At 38.5% G+C, this 14,590-nt stretch overlaps 2 protein-coding genes across 9 annotated transcripts in view; both read right to left on the bottom strand.

Annotated features, from left to right (window-relative positions):
- The window catches only part of LOC130437735 (protocadherin gamma-A11-like), a 143,876-nt gene that overhangs the window by 88,621 nt on the left and 40,665 nt on the right, over positions 1 to 14,590 (bottom strand). The window contains exon 1 of one of the 8 annotated variants that reach the window (XM_056769270.1): positions 11,425 to 13,871. The exons of 6 other annotated variants lie outside the window; for them this stretch is intronic. In XM_056769270.1, the coding sequence (XP_056625248.1) occupies positions 11,425 to 13,851 (2,427 nt within the window). In that variant the 5' untranslated portion in view covers positions 13,852 to 13,871. Of the gene's footprint in view, positions 1 to 2,864; positions 5,400 to 11,424; positions 13,872 to 14,590 lie in introns of those variants that run through there. One more of the 8 variants, XM_056769276.1, reaches the window with a different exon arrangement.
- Positions 3,750 to 8,938, bottom strand: LOC130437737 (protocadherin beta-15-like). Its single transcript, XM_056769291.1, has 2 exons — positions 6,455 to 8,938; positions 3,750 to 3,862 (listed from the first exon to the last, which is right to left on the bottom strand). Exons 1-2 carry the CDS (start codon positions 8,852 to 8,854, stop codon positions 3,821 to 3,823), a joined length of 2,442 nt encoding a protein of 813 aa, XP_056625269.1. The 5' UTR covers positions 8,855 to 8,938; the 3' UTR covers positions 3,750 to 3,820.

Raw genomic sequence — 14,590 nt, forward strand, 5'->3', positions numbered from 1 at the left:
CACTACATGCTTGATCCATTATACATACACCTTCATTCGTATACCTGCATATTTAATGTGTATGTTCAACGTCTAATGTCTACATCTTGTGTATATTGTGTTTATCTTGTATATTCTATACTGTCCATATGTGTATAATGTATATTGTCTTTTTTGTATACTCTGCACTGTTCGTCTGCACTACATATTGTCACTTGAGTCTGTAAAATCATACAGTTGTTTGTCATACAGTTGTCTCTCCAACTGCATTCTACTTTGTGTGGAGTACCAACCCAGTCTCAGGGAAATTCGTGAAATTGTCATGAAAAGTAAATCTATTAATTCTTGTTCATCAACACAAATTTCCTCTTTTTTTCATGTCACTCAGCACAACCTCTTTTCGTGTAACCAGCACGACAATTTTTCATTACACAGAATGCTAAAACATACGAATAAGATGGTAGGAAATAGGAATTCATATGAATGAGCCACCTAATAAAATAGGTATGAATTCCCATCAGATTGCTTTGATATATATTTATACATGTGAAAGATATCGCGTAATAAAGTACTTTTGATGGAAAGTTGTGCTGGTTGACACGCAAAAATTGAATGCTGACTGACACAAAGAAAGAGGGAAATTCGTGTTGATAAACACAAATTTATAGATCACGGTGTGTGATAATTTCACGAATCCCTGTGAGACTGTGTTGGGAGTACGCACCCAAGCCTTTCACTCAGCACACGTCGTGATGTGACAATAAAAGTGAGTTGAGTGCACAGATGATAATTTTGTCCAGGAAGATCTATGTCAAGTGTTATCATTGTATTGTCTTTGAGGAAATATCTAAGTATGTACAATGTTATTAATATATTAAAAAAATCACAGACATTTTTTCTGCCCTGAACCATCTGTCACATGACAAAATTACCTCAATTTACTAAATAACCCAGTTCAAAAGTTTACATAGCTTTAAATATTAAAACTGAACCGTGTTTCCTGGATATTACAAGAGCGGTGAATAATTTTACCTTAGTTGTGTATACGTCTCTCCACTACCCTCAATGTGAAAAGATGCATTCAAACATTATCAGATGCTGGAAAGCAAAGAATGTGCAGGACTTCGAGGATTTCTCTGAAGACCAGTGGACAATTCACAAACAAGGGACTCACAGACAACTACCACAAAACATAAAAACAGCCCTTGATCACACTGGTAACATTAAACATTATTAGGAATGAAGCAAATGTAAAGTTTTGAACCGAGTTACTTTCCTAAATTCTGTTATTATTCCTGTAGTGGACTACATGAAAACATCTGTTGTGACAAAACATTTGTTGAGATAAATAGCTTGTTCGGGGCAGTCCTAAATAAAAATAAAAATGCAACTGTAACTTCTTAAGGGCTTTACTAAATGGAAAAAAAGATCTTTAAACACCGTAAAAACAATATACACTGATCATCCTGTTCAAATTTACATACCTCACATTTAATTTAGTGTTCTGAACAACAGTAAATGTTTGCACCTTTGGTAATAGTTATGCATGAGCCTCCCAACTATCCTCACTCTCAAAATATAGATCTCAACATAATACAGTCCCTGCTGGTAAGAAGTAAAATACGCAGAGAATGCTGGAAAAGCAAAGAGTGTCTATAACTTAAAACACTGAATCAGAATGACTAAAGAAACTTACAAACAAACATCATGAAATATGAAAACATTAATAGTCAAGGTGACATCGCACAGTTTTAAGAATCAAGAGTATGTATAGTTTTAAAAGGGTTGCGTAAATTCACATATTCTTTGTTTCAATTAGTTTCTATGGCATTTTCCTATTACTTATGGGCAATTTATTTTACGACAATAAATGGTAAGAGCTGAAAAAATCTGCTATGTGAAAAAGGATATTCAGGGCAATACTAAGTAAAAAAAATGCTATTTTACAGAATTTCTGTGTACAGTTGAAATCAAAAATCTTGAAAATGCTGAACATTGGGAAAAATAAGAGGGATTTTTGGCAACACGATTCATTTAAAGTCAGGTGGGTGTTTTTTAATTTAGTAATGTCTTCCAGAAGCATATAAAATACATATATGTTTCTCAGGAAATTAAATAATAACCAATTTACACCCAAAAGCATTGTCAAAGGTATTGTATTGCCTAACCTTGGAATTCACTGAATGTTTCTATTGTTCCACAATTCTACTATTCCACAATGTTTCTATGTAATCTATTGTTACAGTTGTGTTATGTCTCCAGTTTGTCCTCAATGTAAACAGATGAATCTCAACACCATAAAGTTACTGCTGGACATGAGTCAAATATACAGAAATGCTGAAAATCAAAGATTCTTGAGGACCTGGATACTTTTTCTGAAAATCAGTGGAGAGTTTAAGGACTCAGGACAAACAAGAAAACCATAAAACAACTATAAATAAACATAAATTGTCATTGACTGTTCAGGTAACAGCATACATTATTAATAATAAGGGGGATGTAAACTTTTGACCTGGGCTATTTTTAGAACTTATGTTTCTTTAGTAAAATAACTTGTTCAAGGCAGGATTCAATTAAAACATTTTTCAGATTCTGCAAGGGGGATGTAAACGTTTGTCTTTCACTGTAAACTTAGAATCAATATAGCTATTCCAGAAGACAAATTAACCGAATTTCATTCATGATCTCGCTCAAAGTAAAAAAGGGGAACATGTAAATATCTTAAATAGTTTTGAAAATAGTTTTTGTATTCATTTTTTAATTGTTTTAATTCAATAAACAGACTAAAGTGTATACTAAACTCCACAAGGTGTGGAGTATTAGCACAGTTGTACACTAATGTCCATCACATTAAAACATTAGTGAAGCCAAAATCACAGGCCTACCTGATTATTGTCATAGACAATAGTTTCTGCATCAAGTCCCTCCAAATCATCCACAGCAGACTGAGTCTTTTTCAGCGTCATGTCAGCAGTCAGTGTACCCTCATTATATGATCTGATGAACTTGAAGTCACTCGTGCGCGAGCCCGTGGTCAGATATGCGTCATAATTGTAAGCGCTGCGGAGAGTTCCCGCACTCTCCACCTCTGTGTAATTTGGAGGGAGATACGCGCTGGGAATTGCTACAGCTCCATCAAACAACAATCTGGGCTTTCTCCTGTGACAAAACCTCACGGCCAGGATGATGATGATGAAGGTCATGAAGAAAGTGGAAACAGACACCAGCGCGATGATCAGATAAAAAGTAAGTTTGGAGCTGCTCTCGTCATGAGACATGTCTTTCAGTTCTGGAACTTCACCCAAGTTGTCTGATATAAGTAAATACAATGTGCACGTGGTAGAGAGAGAGGGCTGTCCGTTATCTCTTACAGAGACAATAATATTCTGTTTCATACTGTCAGATTCAGAAAGGTCTCGCTGTGTCCTGATTTCTCCACTGTGGACACCGATAGTGAAAAGTCCCGGATCACTCGCTTTAATAATGTGATAGGTGAGCCACGCGTTCTGTCCAGAATCCGCGTCCACGGCGATCACCTTGGACACCAGAGAGCCCGCCTGAGCAGCTTTGGGTACCATCTCGGTCATGAAGGAGTTTCCTTCCGGAGATGGGTATAATATCTGAGGGGTGTTGTCATTCTCATCCGATATGAAGACACGCATGGTCACGTTACTGCTCAGAGGAGGAGAACCGTTATCTCTGGCTAACACCAGGACTTTAAAAATCTTTAACTGTTCATAATCAAATGACTTCACAGCATGAATGACCCCTGTGTCTCCATTGATTGATAAAAAGGAGGACATTGGTGCCCCACTGACATCAGAAGGTAACAGAGAATAAACTACAGTTCCATTCTGTCTCCAGTCCAGGTCTGTAGCTGAAACTGAACAAATAGAGGAGCCTGGTTTGTTATTTTCTTGCACGTGGGCTCTGTAATTCTGTTCTTCAAATACAGGTGGATTATCATTCACATCAGCTACAGTAAAGTAAATATTCTTAGTGGAAGATAAAGGCGGAGAGCCCTCATCTGTAGCAGTAATTGTGATATTATAATCAGACACTAACTCACGGTCTAATTCACCTGTGGTCACTAGAGAATAGTAATTTTTGATTGATGGAACGAGTTTAAATGGGACGTTTTGCTGAATGGAGCAGCGCACCTGTCCGTTATTCTCAGAGTCTCTGTCCTGCACATTAATGACACCAACCTCTGTACCGGGTATCGCGTTCTCTGGAACGGGACTATTCAAAGATTTTATTATTATTATAGGAGCGTTATCATTAGTGTCACTTACATTTATTACAACATTTGCGTAAGATGTTAAACCAGAACCATCCTTAGCAATTATTCGCAACGTAAATGTGGTTTCTTCCTCGAAATCTACTGGCCCTTTTATACTGATGACACCGGTACTCCGATCAAGAGAGAACAAATGTTTGTATTCCTCCATAACATGACCGAATTCATATGTCACTTCTCCATTTTGTCCCTCGTCAGCATCAGTAGCGCTCACTGTAACCACTACAGTATCTACAGGAGAATTTTCAGGCAGACTGACTTTATAGACGGCCTGACTAAAGACTGGAGCATTATCATTAGCATCCAGCACAGTGACGTGTATGGCTACAGTACCTGATCTCGGTGGAGTCCCACCATCAACCGCAGAAAGAATAAAAGTCACCTCTTTCTGCTGCTCACTATCCAATTCTTTATTCAGAATTATTTCGGCATACTTCTCTCCTAGAGAGTTACTCTGCACGGATAACACAAAATATTCATTATTTTCTATAGAATAACTTTGCACAGAATTTTGCCCAATATCATCATCGTTTGCTTCTTCAAGTAAGAAACGTTTGCCCTTATCTGCAGATTCACTGATTTCCAAATTAATCACGTTCTTAGCGAAAATAGGACTATTGTCGTTAACATCTTTAACATGAACACTGACGTGATGTAATTCTAATGGATTTTCCATTACGAGTTCCTGTTTTAAAACACATGAAGCTTTCTTTCCACAAAGCGCCTCTCTGTCGACCCTGTCCGCTACCGTCAGTTCTCCAGTATTCAAATTTATGTCAGAATATCGTTTTCTGTTACCTTCGATGTCAATGCGAGCCTTACGGAATGACAGTCTGTTTACATCGAGCCCAAGATCTTTGGCTATATTTCCAATCACAGATCCGCGCTTCATCTCCTCCGGGACCGAATAGCTGACGTCTCCATTAGCCGTGTGCGCCATGAAGAATACAGCGAAAAAAAAACAGCTTACCGTCACCAACAATCCTTTTTGCATCATTTTCCGGCCGAGTACTAACCTAGATCCAAATGATACACGTAGTAAAACGAAATGCCCAACGAACAAGGTGAGATTCCGATGTTATAATCAAACAGTAAAAACCTCTATACAGCCGTGCGTCGCGCATTCAACCAGCGGTAAGACAAATGGGTGGAGAAAATTAAAAGGTATTAGAAACACAGGTACACAGCGACACCATGAGGACTAATCGACATGATAACGCTGAGAAAATTGCTCTGTAACAGGTTGCAAATGTGCAATCATCTGATAAATCTTCTGATTTAAAAGTAGGTAATTATTTCAGGTGATGAAGCAAAAAAGGGTTTTGTTTTATGTAACATATCGCTAAGTTAGTGTAATATTTCTACACCACAGCAAAAAAAACTCATAAAAGGTTCAATACAACAAACCGATCTTCTTACAGAACTGAGCACGACATAATGCATGAAATAACACATCAGCACCATGGATAGCGACAACTGGAGTTACACTGCAGGTGAAACAAACTAGACATAGAAAGCTTACATTTCTAAAGGTGATTTAAAGTAATTCTCAATATACAATAAAGCAAATTAAATATGAATAAAAAACTACATTTTGACTTCATAATTTAGATGGACTATTTCAGAATCATTATTCTGTTTAAATTCAATGACCTGAAGATGACAGAACAATAAACTGTTTTCAAAAACACAGAGATTTAATATTTTAAAATCTTTATGGAAAAAATGGGATTTGTTATGGCCCTAAAGACATCACAAAACACGCACCACCTTATAGAATATTGCATATTCAGTAAATACCAAGCGAAAGACAAATATAGGTAACTCGAAGGTACACCGTATTGAATAAAACACACTCGCACTAAAGCAAATTAATTAGCAAAAACAGTGAAAGAATTCCCTGTATTTCGCAATAAATTAGTTACGGACTAACAATTTACTTTAACATTTTCCCTTATTGTTGAGTGTGTTGCAGCTGACACAATGACTTGTAATGACGTTATAGGACCCAGAACGAAGAGTTGGAAAAAGAATGAATGGTTTTAGAAAAAAAACTAAAAGGATTTTAGGCCTATACAGTTTGTATAATAGTATGTATTTGCACATACATTTACTTTTAAAGCATTTGCTAGTTTGGATCAATTAAGCCACAGACTAAAACCATAAATATCATACCTGAGAATTTTCATTGCAAAGACCGTCCAGTATATTTTCAACGGACTGAGTCTTTTTGAGCGTCATGTCAGCAGTCAGTGTGTCCTCATTATAAGATCTGACGAACTTGAAGTCACTCGTGCGCGAGCCCGTGGTCAGGTATGCGTCATAATTGTACGCGCTGCGGAGAGTTCCCGTGCCCTCCACATCTGCGTAATTTGGAGGAAGATACGCGCTGGGAATGGCTACAGCTCCATCAAACAACAATCTGGGCTTTCTCCTGCGACAAAACCTCACGGCCAGAATGATGATGATGAAGGTTAAAAAGAAAGTGGAAACAGACACCAGCGCGATGATCAGATAAAAAGTGAGTTTTGAGCTGCTCTCGTCATGAGACATGTCTTTCAATTCTGGAACTTCAGCCAAGTTATCTGATATAAGTAAATATAATGCGCACGTGGCAGAGAGAAATGGCTGTCCATTATCTTTCACGGAGACGATGAGGCTCTGTTTCATGTTGTCAGATTCAGAAAGGTCTCGCTGTGTTCTGATCTCTCCGCTGTGGACACCGATAGTGAAAAGTCCCGGATCACTCGCTTTAATAATGTGATAGGTGAGCCACGCGTTCTGTCCAGAATCCGCGTCCACGGCGATCACCTTGGACACAAGAGAGCCTGCCTGAGCAGATTTGGGTACCATCTCGGTCATGAAGGAGTTTCCTTCCAGAGAGGGGTATAATATCTGAGGGATGTTGTCATTCTCATCCGTTATCAAGACACTCACAGTCACGTTACTACTCAGAGGAGGAGACCCGTTATCTCTGGCTAATACCAGCACTTTAAAAATGTTCAACTGTTCATAATCAAATGACTTCACAGCATGGATGACCCCAGTATCCCCATTAACAGATAAAAAGGAGGTAACTGGAACTCCATTGACATCAGAAGGTAGCAGAGAATAAACTACAGTTCCATTCTGTCTCCAGTCGGGGTCTGTAGCGGATACTGAACAAATAGTGGATCCCGGTTTGTTATTTTCTTGCACGTGAGCTCTGTAATTCTGCTCTTCAAATACAGGTGGATTATCATTCACGTCAGCTACGGTAAAGTGAATATTTTTAGTGGAAGATAAAGGCGGTGATCCCTCATCTGTAGCAGTAATTGTGATATTATAAGCTGACACTAACTCACGGTCTAATTCACCTGTGGTCACTAGAGAATAGTAATTCTTGATTGAAGGAACGAGTTTAAATGGGACGTTTTGCTGAATGGAGCAGTGCACCTGTCCGTTATTCTCAGAGTCTCTGTCCTGAACATTAATGATGCCAACCTCTGTACCGGGTGACGCATTCTCGGGAACGGGACTATTTAGAGATTTTATTAATAACATGGGAGCGTTATCATTGACATCTGATATTTCAATAAAAACAGTTGCATAAGAGACCATTCCCAGCCCATCCGTTGCTTGAATCGGAAGCTCAAACAACGATTCATCTTCATAGTCAAGAGACCCTGTCAATGAAATCTTTCCATTAGTGGAGTCGAGAGAAAATATTGTCAAATCATTTTCTGATACGTGCTCAAATTCGTAAGTTATTTCTCCATTGTGGCCCTCGTCTGCATCAGTAGCACTCACAGTAACCACTACAGTATCTACAGGAGAATTTTCAGGCAGACTGACTTTATAGACGGCCTGACTAAAGACTGGAGCATTATCATTAGCATCCAGCACAGTGACGTGTATGGCTACAGTACCTGATCTCAGTGGAGTCCCACCGTCAACCGCAGTAAGAATCAATGAAACACTCTGTTGTTGCTCACGATCTAATTCTCTCTGAAGGAGCAATTCACCATACATTCTCCCCGTTGTTTTAGCAGTAACGGCTAACTCAAAATATTCATTCTGCATTAAATTGTAATTTTGAACAGAATTAGTTCCAATATCCGCATCGTGAGCTTCCTCCAGTAAAAAACGAGCACCTTTCACTGCCGATTCTCTGATTTCCAGTTTAATCAGATCTTTTTTAAACAAAGGGGAATTATCATTTATATCTTGAACATTAATGTTAATGCGATGAGATTCTAAAGGATTTTCCAGCACGAACTCCTGTTTTATAACGCATGAAGCTTTCTTTCCACAAAGCGCCTCTCTGTCGATCCTCTCCGATACGGCCAGTTCTCCAGTATTCAGATTAACCTCACAAAATCGTTTTCTGTTACCTTCAGTGTCAATGCGAGCCTTACGAGTCGACAGTTTGTTTACATCGAGCCCGAGATCTTTGGCTATATTTCCAATCACAGATCCGCGTTTCATCTCCTCCGGAATTGAATAGCTCACGTCTCCATTAGCGGTGTGCGCCATATGCGAAACCAAGAGAAAAGCCACAAATTCAAAAGAAACCGGTAATCCCTTTTTCTTCATTTCAGGTTGATAACGACAAACACGCGTGCCTTAATTGACTTGCTTCGCAGAAAATATTACTAAAAGATACCCAGAATTGTAAGATCAAGACGCGATAGCTCTCGATCATGAAGGCTACATGACGTGTTACCACACAAAAAAACTGTGATGCAAAGAAAGCAGCACTGGTAGGTGGGAAAATGATCCTCTCTTTACTTTGCAGGGGCAGAGCGACACCATGAGGCCGAAAACTGACATTTTAAAGTAACTTCTTACACTTCTAAATAATTCCCAAGAACATTTTGAAACATTATGTCTATTTTAAAAACTGCTGATGTAACAAAAAAATATTTTAAAAGTGCCACATAAGCGTGCATCTGAAACAGAAAAATAACTTTTTTTGATACGTCGCTTTGGGCAAAAGCTTTGGAAAAAAGCGCCTTCTAAATGACTAAATGTATATCCTCACAGTTCTATCAGTACACAGAGTATTACCACACAACTACACAAATGCTGAAACAGAGTCACACTTCTCCAGCAGCATGGACAGGAATAACAAATACGTTGATGTTCTTGACATAAGTAAATTGTTTTTTCTATTGTAAAACATGCCACCTCATTGTCTCAAAGGCTTGATTTCAAAGCTTCAAGTCTAAAACTCTGAGTCACAACGTTTTGCCAAGCTATGATTAGATCATTGCTGTACGTTTCGAGAGCAATTCTTAAAGGTTGCTAGGGCAGGCAAGCCAGTTGTCAGGTTGACGCATAAGGACTTGTTTTCATCCAGATAGGGTAGATATTGCTAGGCATAGGCAGAAAGTTGATATGTTAAAACATATTTGATAGGAGATTGTACACTCCAAAAAGTGCTGGGTTGTTTTTGACCCATGCTGGGTAAATATTGGACAGAATACACTGCTGGGTTAAAATTACCCAATCATGAGAGAAAACGAACCAGCAGCAGGGTTGAAATAACTCAGCATGGGTCATTTTTGGTCCAAAACATCAAGCACTTTACAGAGTGTATGCTCAAAAACGATGATGTCCTTAAAATCAACTAACAAATGACAAACTTATAAATTCACGCACATTTTTAGAAGGCTTCTCCTGTAGTCAATTTTTTGTGGTATTTTGTATTTTATTCCAGAACTGCATTACTAAGCGGTTGCTTATTTACACAGCACTTGTGAGATAATGATAAATTCTTTAAAAACTGCAGACAGCATAAGAGAATATTACTTAAATGCAAAAAAAAAACAATTAATATTACTGAAAAATAATGAAGTAAAAGTTAGTCTTCAAAATACAACCTCATGTAACAGGTTCACTAATCCCTGTGTACCATTTATGAGTCCTCAGATGCCAGAATAGCAACACATATTAGATTAGAATCTTAAAACACCTTTACAGAATTCTCATACAAACATTTTTATGTAAGAAATGTCAAAGTTCCTCATTATTTTCTTAAGGAACAATTAGTTACCTATAAAACTTGCTCTTGGTTCTTCTATGAATTTAAGGAGTAGTTCACCTTCAAAAATAATCTGTCATCATTACTCACCCTCTTGTCATTTCAAACATGTATGACTTTCTTTCTTCTGTAGAACACAAAAGAAGAGATTTTGAAAAATGTTGTTCTGGTGAACAGCAACACTATGAGTTAAGTAAAGAATCTGTACACATTTTAGTGTTATTACAGTGTGATTGTTAACCATGGCTCCGGGGACCCACAGCCCTTCACATTTATTATGACACTTATCATAACTCAATTCAGATTATGGATTTTTCGGCTAACGAGTTTATGATTTAAATCCGATGTTCAAATAAGGGTTTCTATAAAAATAAGCAGTGTTCTGAGTTTCCAGGACAGTGATAAATATCTGCATGCAAAATCACAGCATGAAGTGGCTGAACCATGATTCAACATTTAAAGATCTACATTTTACAAAAGGAAACACAGCACCATCAAGAGACGCAAGCTCTGCAGCACCATGGACAGCGACATGTAAAAAGCCAAACACTTATTCTCCCTTTTATCCAAGTGAACTGTGAAGCTTTGCTAAATGTTAAAGTTTAACGGTTCAACACATGTTGTTACCATACCAGACAAACTCATTTAAATATATACATGAAAGAGTTTTTACTATTTTAAAATACAAGCATTTAATTTAACCAGTAAAGGCAGGGAATGCAATGTATTAAAACATCAGCAGAAGATAGACCAAATAAGAAAAGAAGATAATTGCAAAAAAATGTAAACAAGCGTAATTCAAAAGAAACCAACACAGAGACGTAAGTGCAAATGGGAAAAAATACTTTTACAGAGCTTTTCTAAGGGATCTTTCATATTATGTTTAAATCTACCTTCAAACTCTTTTAGTACAAAGTTTTCTCATTATGGTCATCCTGCAAAAACAAAATATCTCCTAATTAACTAATCACAAATAGATTATTTAAAAATATAAATATATTTTATAGATCGAATTAATTAATCTTATGAATTCAGTGTGGGTTTGAAAAGCTTTTAGAAGTATAAAACGATGTCAACGATGACAATAACAATACCCTTAATCAGCACAAATTGCGCCTACCTCAGAAAACAGAACTGTATTTCCATCAAGTCCCTCAAGATCATCCACAGCAGAAGGACTCTTTTTCAGCGTCATGTCAGCAGCTAATGTGTCCTCGTTATAAGATCTTATAAACTTGAAATCACTCGTGCGCGAGCCCGTGGTCAGGTATGCGTCATAATTGTAAGTGCTGCGCAGAGTTCCCGCGCCCTCCACCTCTGCGTAATTTGGAGGGAGATACGCGCTGGGAATGGCTACAGCTCCATCAAACAACAATCTGGGCTTTCTCCTGTGACAAAACCTCACGGCCAGGATGATGATGATGAAGGTCATGAAGAAAGTGGAAACGGACACCAGCGCGATGATCAAATAAAAAGTAAGTTTTGAGCTGCTCTCGTCATGAGACATGTCTTTCAGTTCTGGAACTTCAGCCAAATTATCTGATACAAGTAAGTACAATGCGCACGTTGCAGAGAGAGCGGGCTGACCGTTATCTCTCACGGAGACAATAATGTTTTGTTTCATACTGTCAGATTCAGAAAGGTCTCGCTGTGTCCTGATCTCTCCACTGTGGACACCGATAGTGAAAAGTCCCGGATCACTCGCTTTAATAATGTGATAGGTGAGCCACGCGTTCTGTCCTGAATCCGCGTCCACTGCGATCACCTTGGACACCAGAGAGCCCGCCTGAGCAGCTTTGGGTACCATCTCGGTCATGAAGGAGTTTCCATCCGGAGAGGGGTATAATATCTGAGGGGTGTTGTCATTCTCATCCGTTATCAAGACACTCACGGTCACGTTACTACTCAGAGTAGGAGAACCGTTATCTCTGGCTAACACCAGGACTTTAAAACTTTTCAGCTGCTCATAATCAAATGATCTCACGGCATGAATGACGCCGGTGTCTCCGTTAATGGATAAAAAGGATGAAACCGGTGCGCCATTGTTGACATCAGAAGAAAACAGAGAATAAACAACAGTGCCATTCTGTCTCCAATCCGGGTCTGTAGCCGATACTGAACAAATAGATGAGCCCGGTTTGTTATTTTCCTTCACGTGAGCTCTGTAATTCTGCTCTTCAAATACAGGTGGATTATCATTCACGTCAGCTACAGTAAAGTAAATATTCTTAGTGGAAGATAAAGGCGGAGAGCCCTCATCTGTAGCAGTAATTGTGATATTATAAGCTGACACTAACTCACGGTCTAATTCACCTGTGGTCACTAGAGAATAGTAATTTTTGATTGATGGAACGAGTTTAAATGGGACGTTTTGCTGAATGGAGCAGCGCACCTGTCCGTTATTCTCAGAGTCTCTGTCCTGCACATTAATGATACCAACCTCTGTACCGGGTGACGCATTCTCGGGAACGGGACTATTCAAAGATTTAATTATTATTATAGGAGCGTTATCATTCACATCTGTTATTTGAACTATCACTCTGGTGTCCGAAGAAAGTCCAGAGCCATCCTTTCCTTCAATAAGCAACTCATGTGTTACCTCCTCTTCAAAATCAACCTGGCCTTTCAATTTAATCTCCCCACTATTTTGATTCAAATCAAATAATTCCTTCGCAATTACAGATATTCGACTAAACTCGTAAATCACTTTTCCATTTTGTCCCTCGTCAGCATCAGTAGCGCTCACTGTAACCACTACAGTATCTACAGGTGAATTTTCAGGCAGACTGACTTTATAAACGGCCTGACTAAAGACTGGAGCATTATCATTAGCATCCAGCACAGTGACGTGTATGGCTACAGTACCTGATCTCGGTGGAGTCCCACCGTCAACCGCAGTAAGAATTAAAGTCACCTCTTTCTGCTGCTCACGATCCAACTCTTTGTTCAGCACGAGCTCAATATTAATGCCACCATTTGCCTTTGTAGAGACTGATACAATGAAATTGTCATTCTTCTCTATCGAATAGCTTTGAACCCCGTTCATTCCAATGTCTGCATCATGAGCTTCATTCACACGAAACCGAGCGCCTTTATCAGTGCTCTCACTTATCTCTAGCTTTATTACCTCTTTAGAAAATGTTGGTGCATTATCGTTAATATCCTGAATTTGTATTCCAACATTATGTATTTCCAATGGATGTTCTAGAACTAATTCGAAATTAAGGACACAGGACAGTCTCTCTTTACAAAGCGCCTCTCTGTCGATCCTATCCGCCACTGTAAGATCTCCGTTATTCAGATTTAAGTCGCAATATCTCTTTATGTTACCTTCAGTATCTATACGAGCCTTACGAGAGGACAGTCTGTTCACATCGAGCCCGAGCTCCTTTGCTATACTTCCAATCACAGATCCGCGCTTCATCTCCTCCGGAATTGAATATCTCACGTCTCCATGAGCGGTGTGCGCCATGATCATGAAGAACAAAAAGCCAAGCATCGGACCATCATACCACAAGCTTTGTGAACCCATTTGGTAAATATACATATCAAAACAAAATGCCAGAAAATATGTAAATCCAGCGGGGGAAAGCTATAACGTAAAACAAAGAGAGAGGATCGGAGAAAAGGTCGTGTGTACGAGACTAGCTGGTCCAGCCAATACATCACTAACAGGGTGGAGCGAGTAAAATGTTACTGCTGATGATAGTACAGGTGAACAGCGACACTACGAGCAAAAGTAAGAAACTGCAAAACATTCAACGCACTCACTGTGTTATTACCCGGTATGATTAGTTGAAATTTAGTGAGAAAACTCCGTTTCCTCACGGTTTCAGCGGAAGCCGTTGCTTTTACATACACTAAAGAACCCAAACATCACTTAGCTCTGCTTATTCAAAGTCATTGAAAGCAACACAAAAATCATATCTAACGCAAATTAACAGTCCACTGATAGTACAAAAATTCCATGCAAACCATTACTTTGTGTGCTAGACAAGGATTATAGAAATGTGTAGCCTAAATGAAAAAAACACACAAGGTTTAAATAATAATTATGAACTTGCTTGATTGATGAGCACTGAAAATCAGTATCCATTTATAATGCAACTAATTTCAAGACATCCTGCAAAAACCATGACTTTGCAAAATACACACTATAATTGTTTTAATTAGTATATTTATTATATTGAAACAAAATATAGAAACATTACTGGTGCGCATCTTAAGGCATAACAATGGCAATGACATATTTTAAAATATCTCTGGGCAGTTTCTTTTGAGTTAAG

The sequence above is a fragment of the Triplophysa dalaica genome, chromosome 16 (genome assembly GCF_015846415.1).
Source record: "Triplophysa dalaica isolate WHDGS20190420 chromosome 16, ASM1584641v1, whole genome shotgun sequence".
Lineage (NCBI taxonomy): Eukaryota > Metazoa > Chordata > Actinopteri > Cypriniformes > Nemacheilidae > Triplophysa > Triplophysa dalaica.

Bases quoted from the DNA above. Each gene is read 5' to 3' on its own strand.
- LOC130437737 (XM_056769291.1), bottom strand. From the start codon at position 8,854: ATGAAGAAAAAGGGATTACCGGTTTCTTTTGAATTTGTGGCTTTTCTC. The intron at 3,863-6,454 runs GTATGATATTTA...CTATTTGTTCAG, and splicing joins TTTGCAATGAAAATTCTCAG to TTTCAGCTACAGACCTGGAC.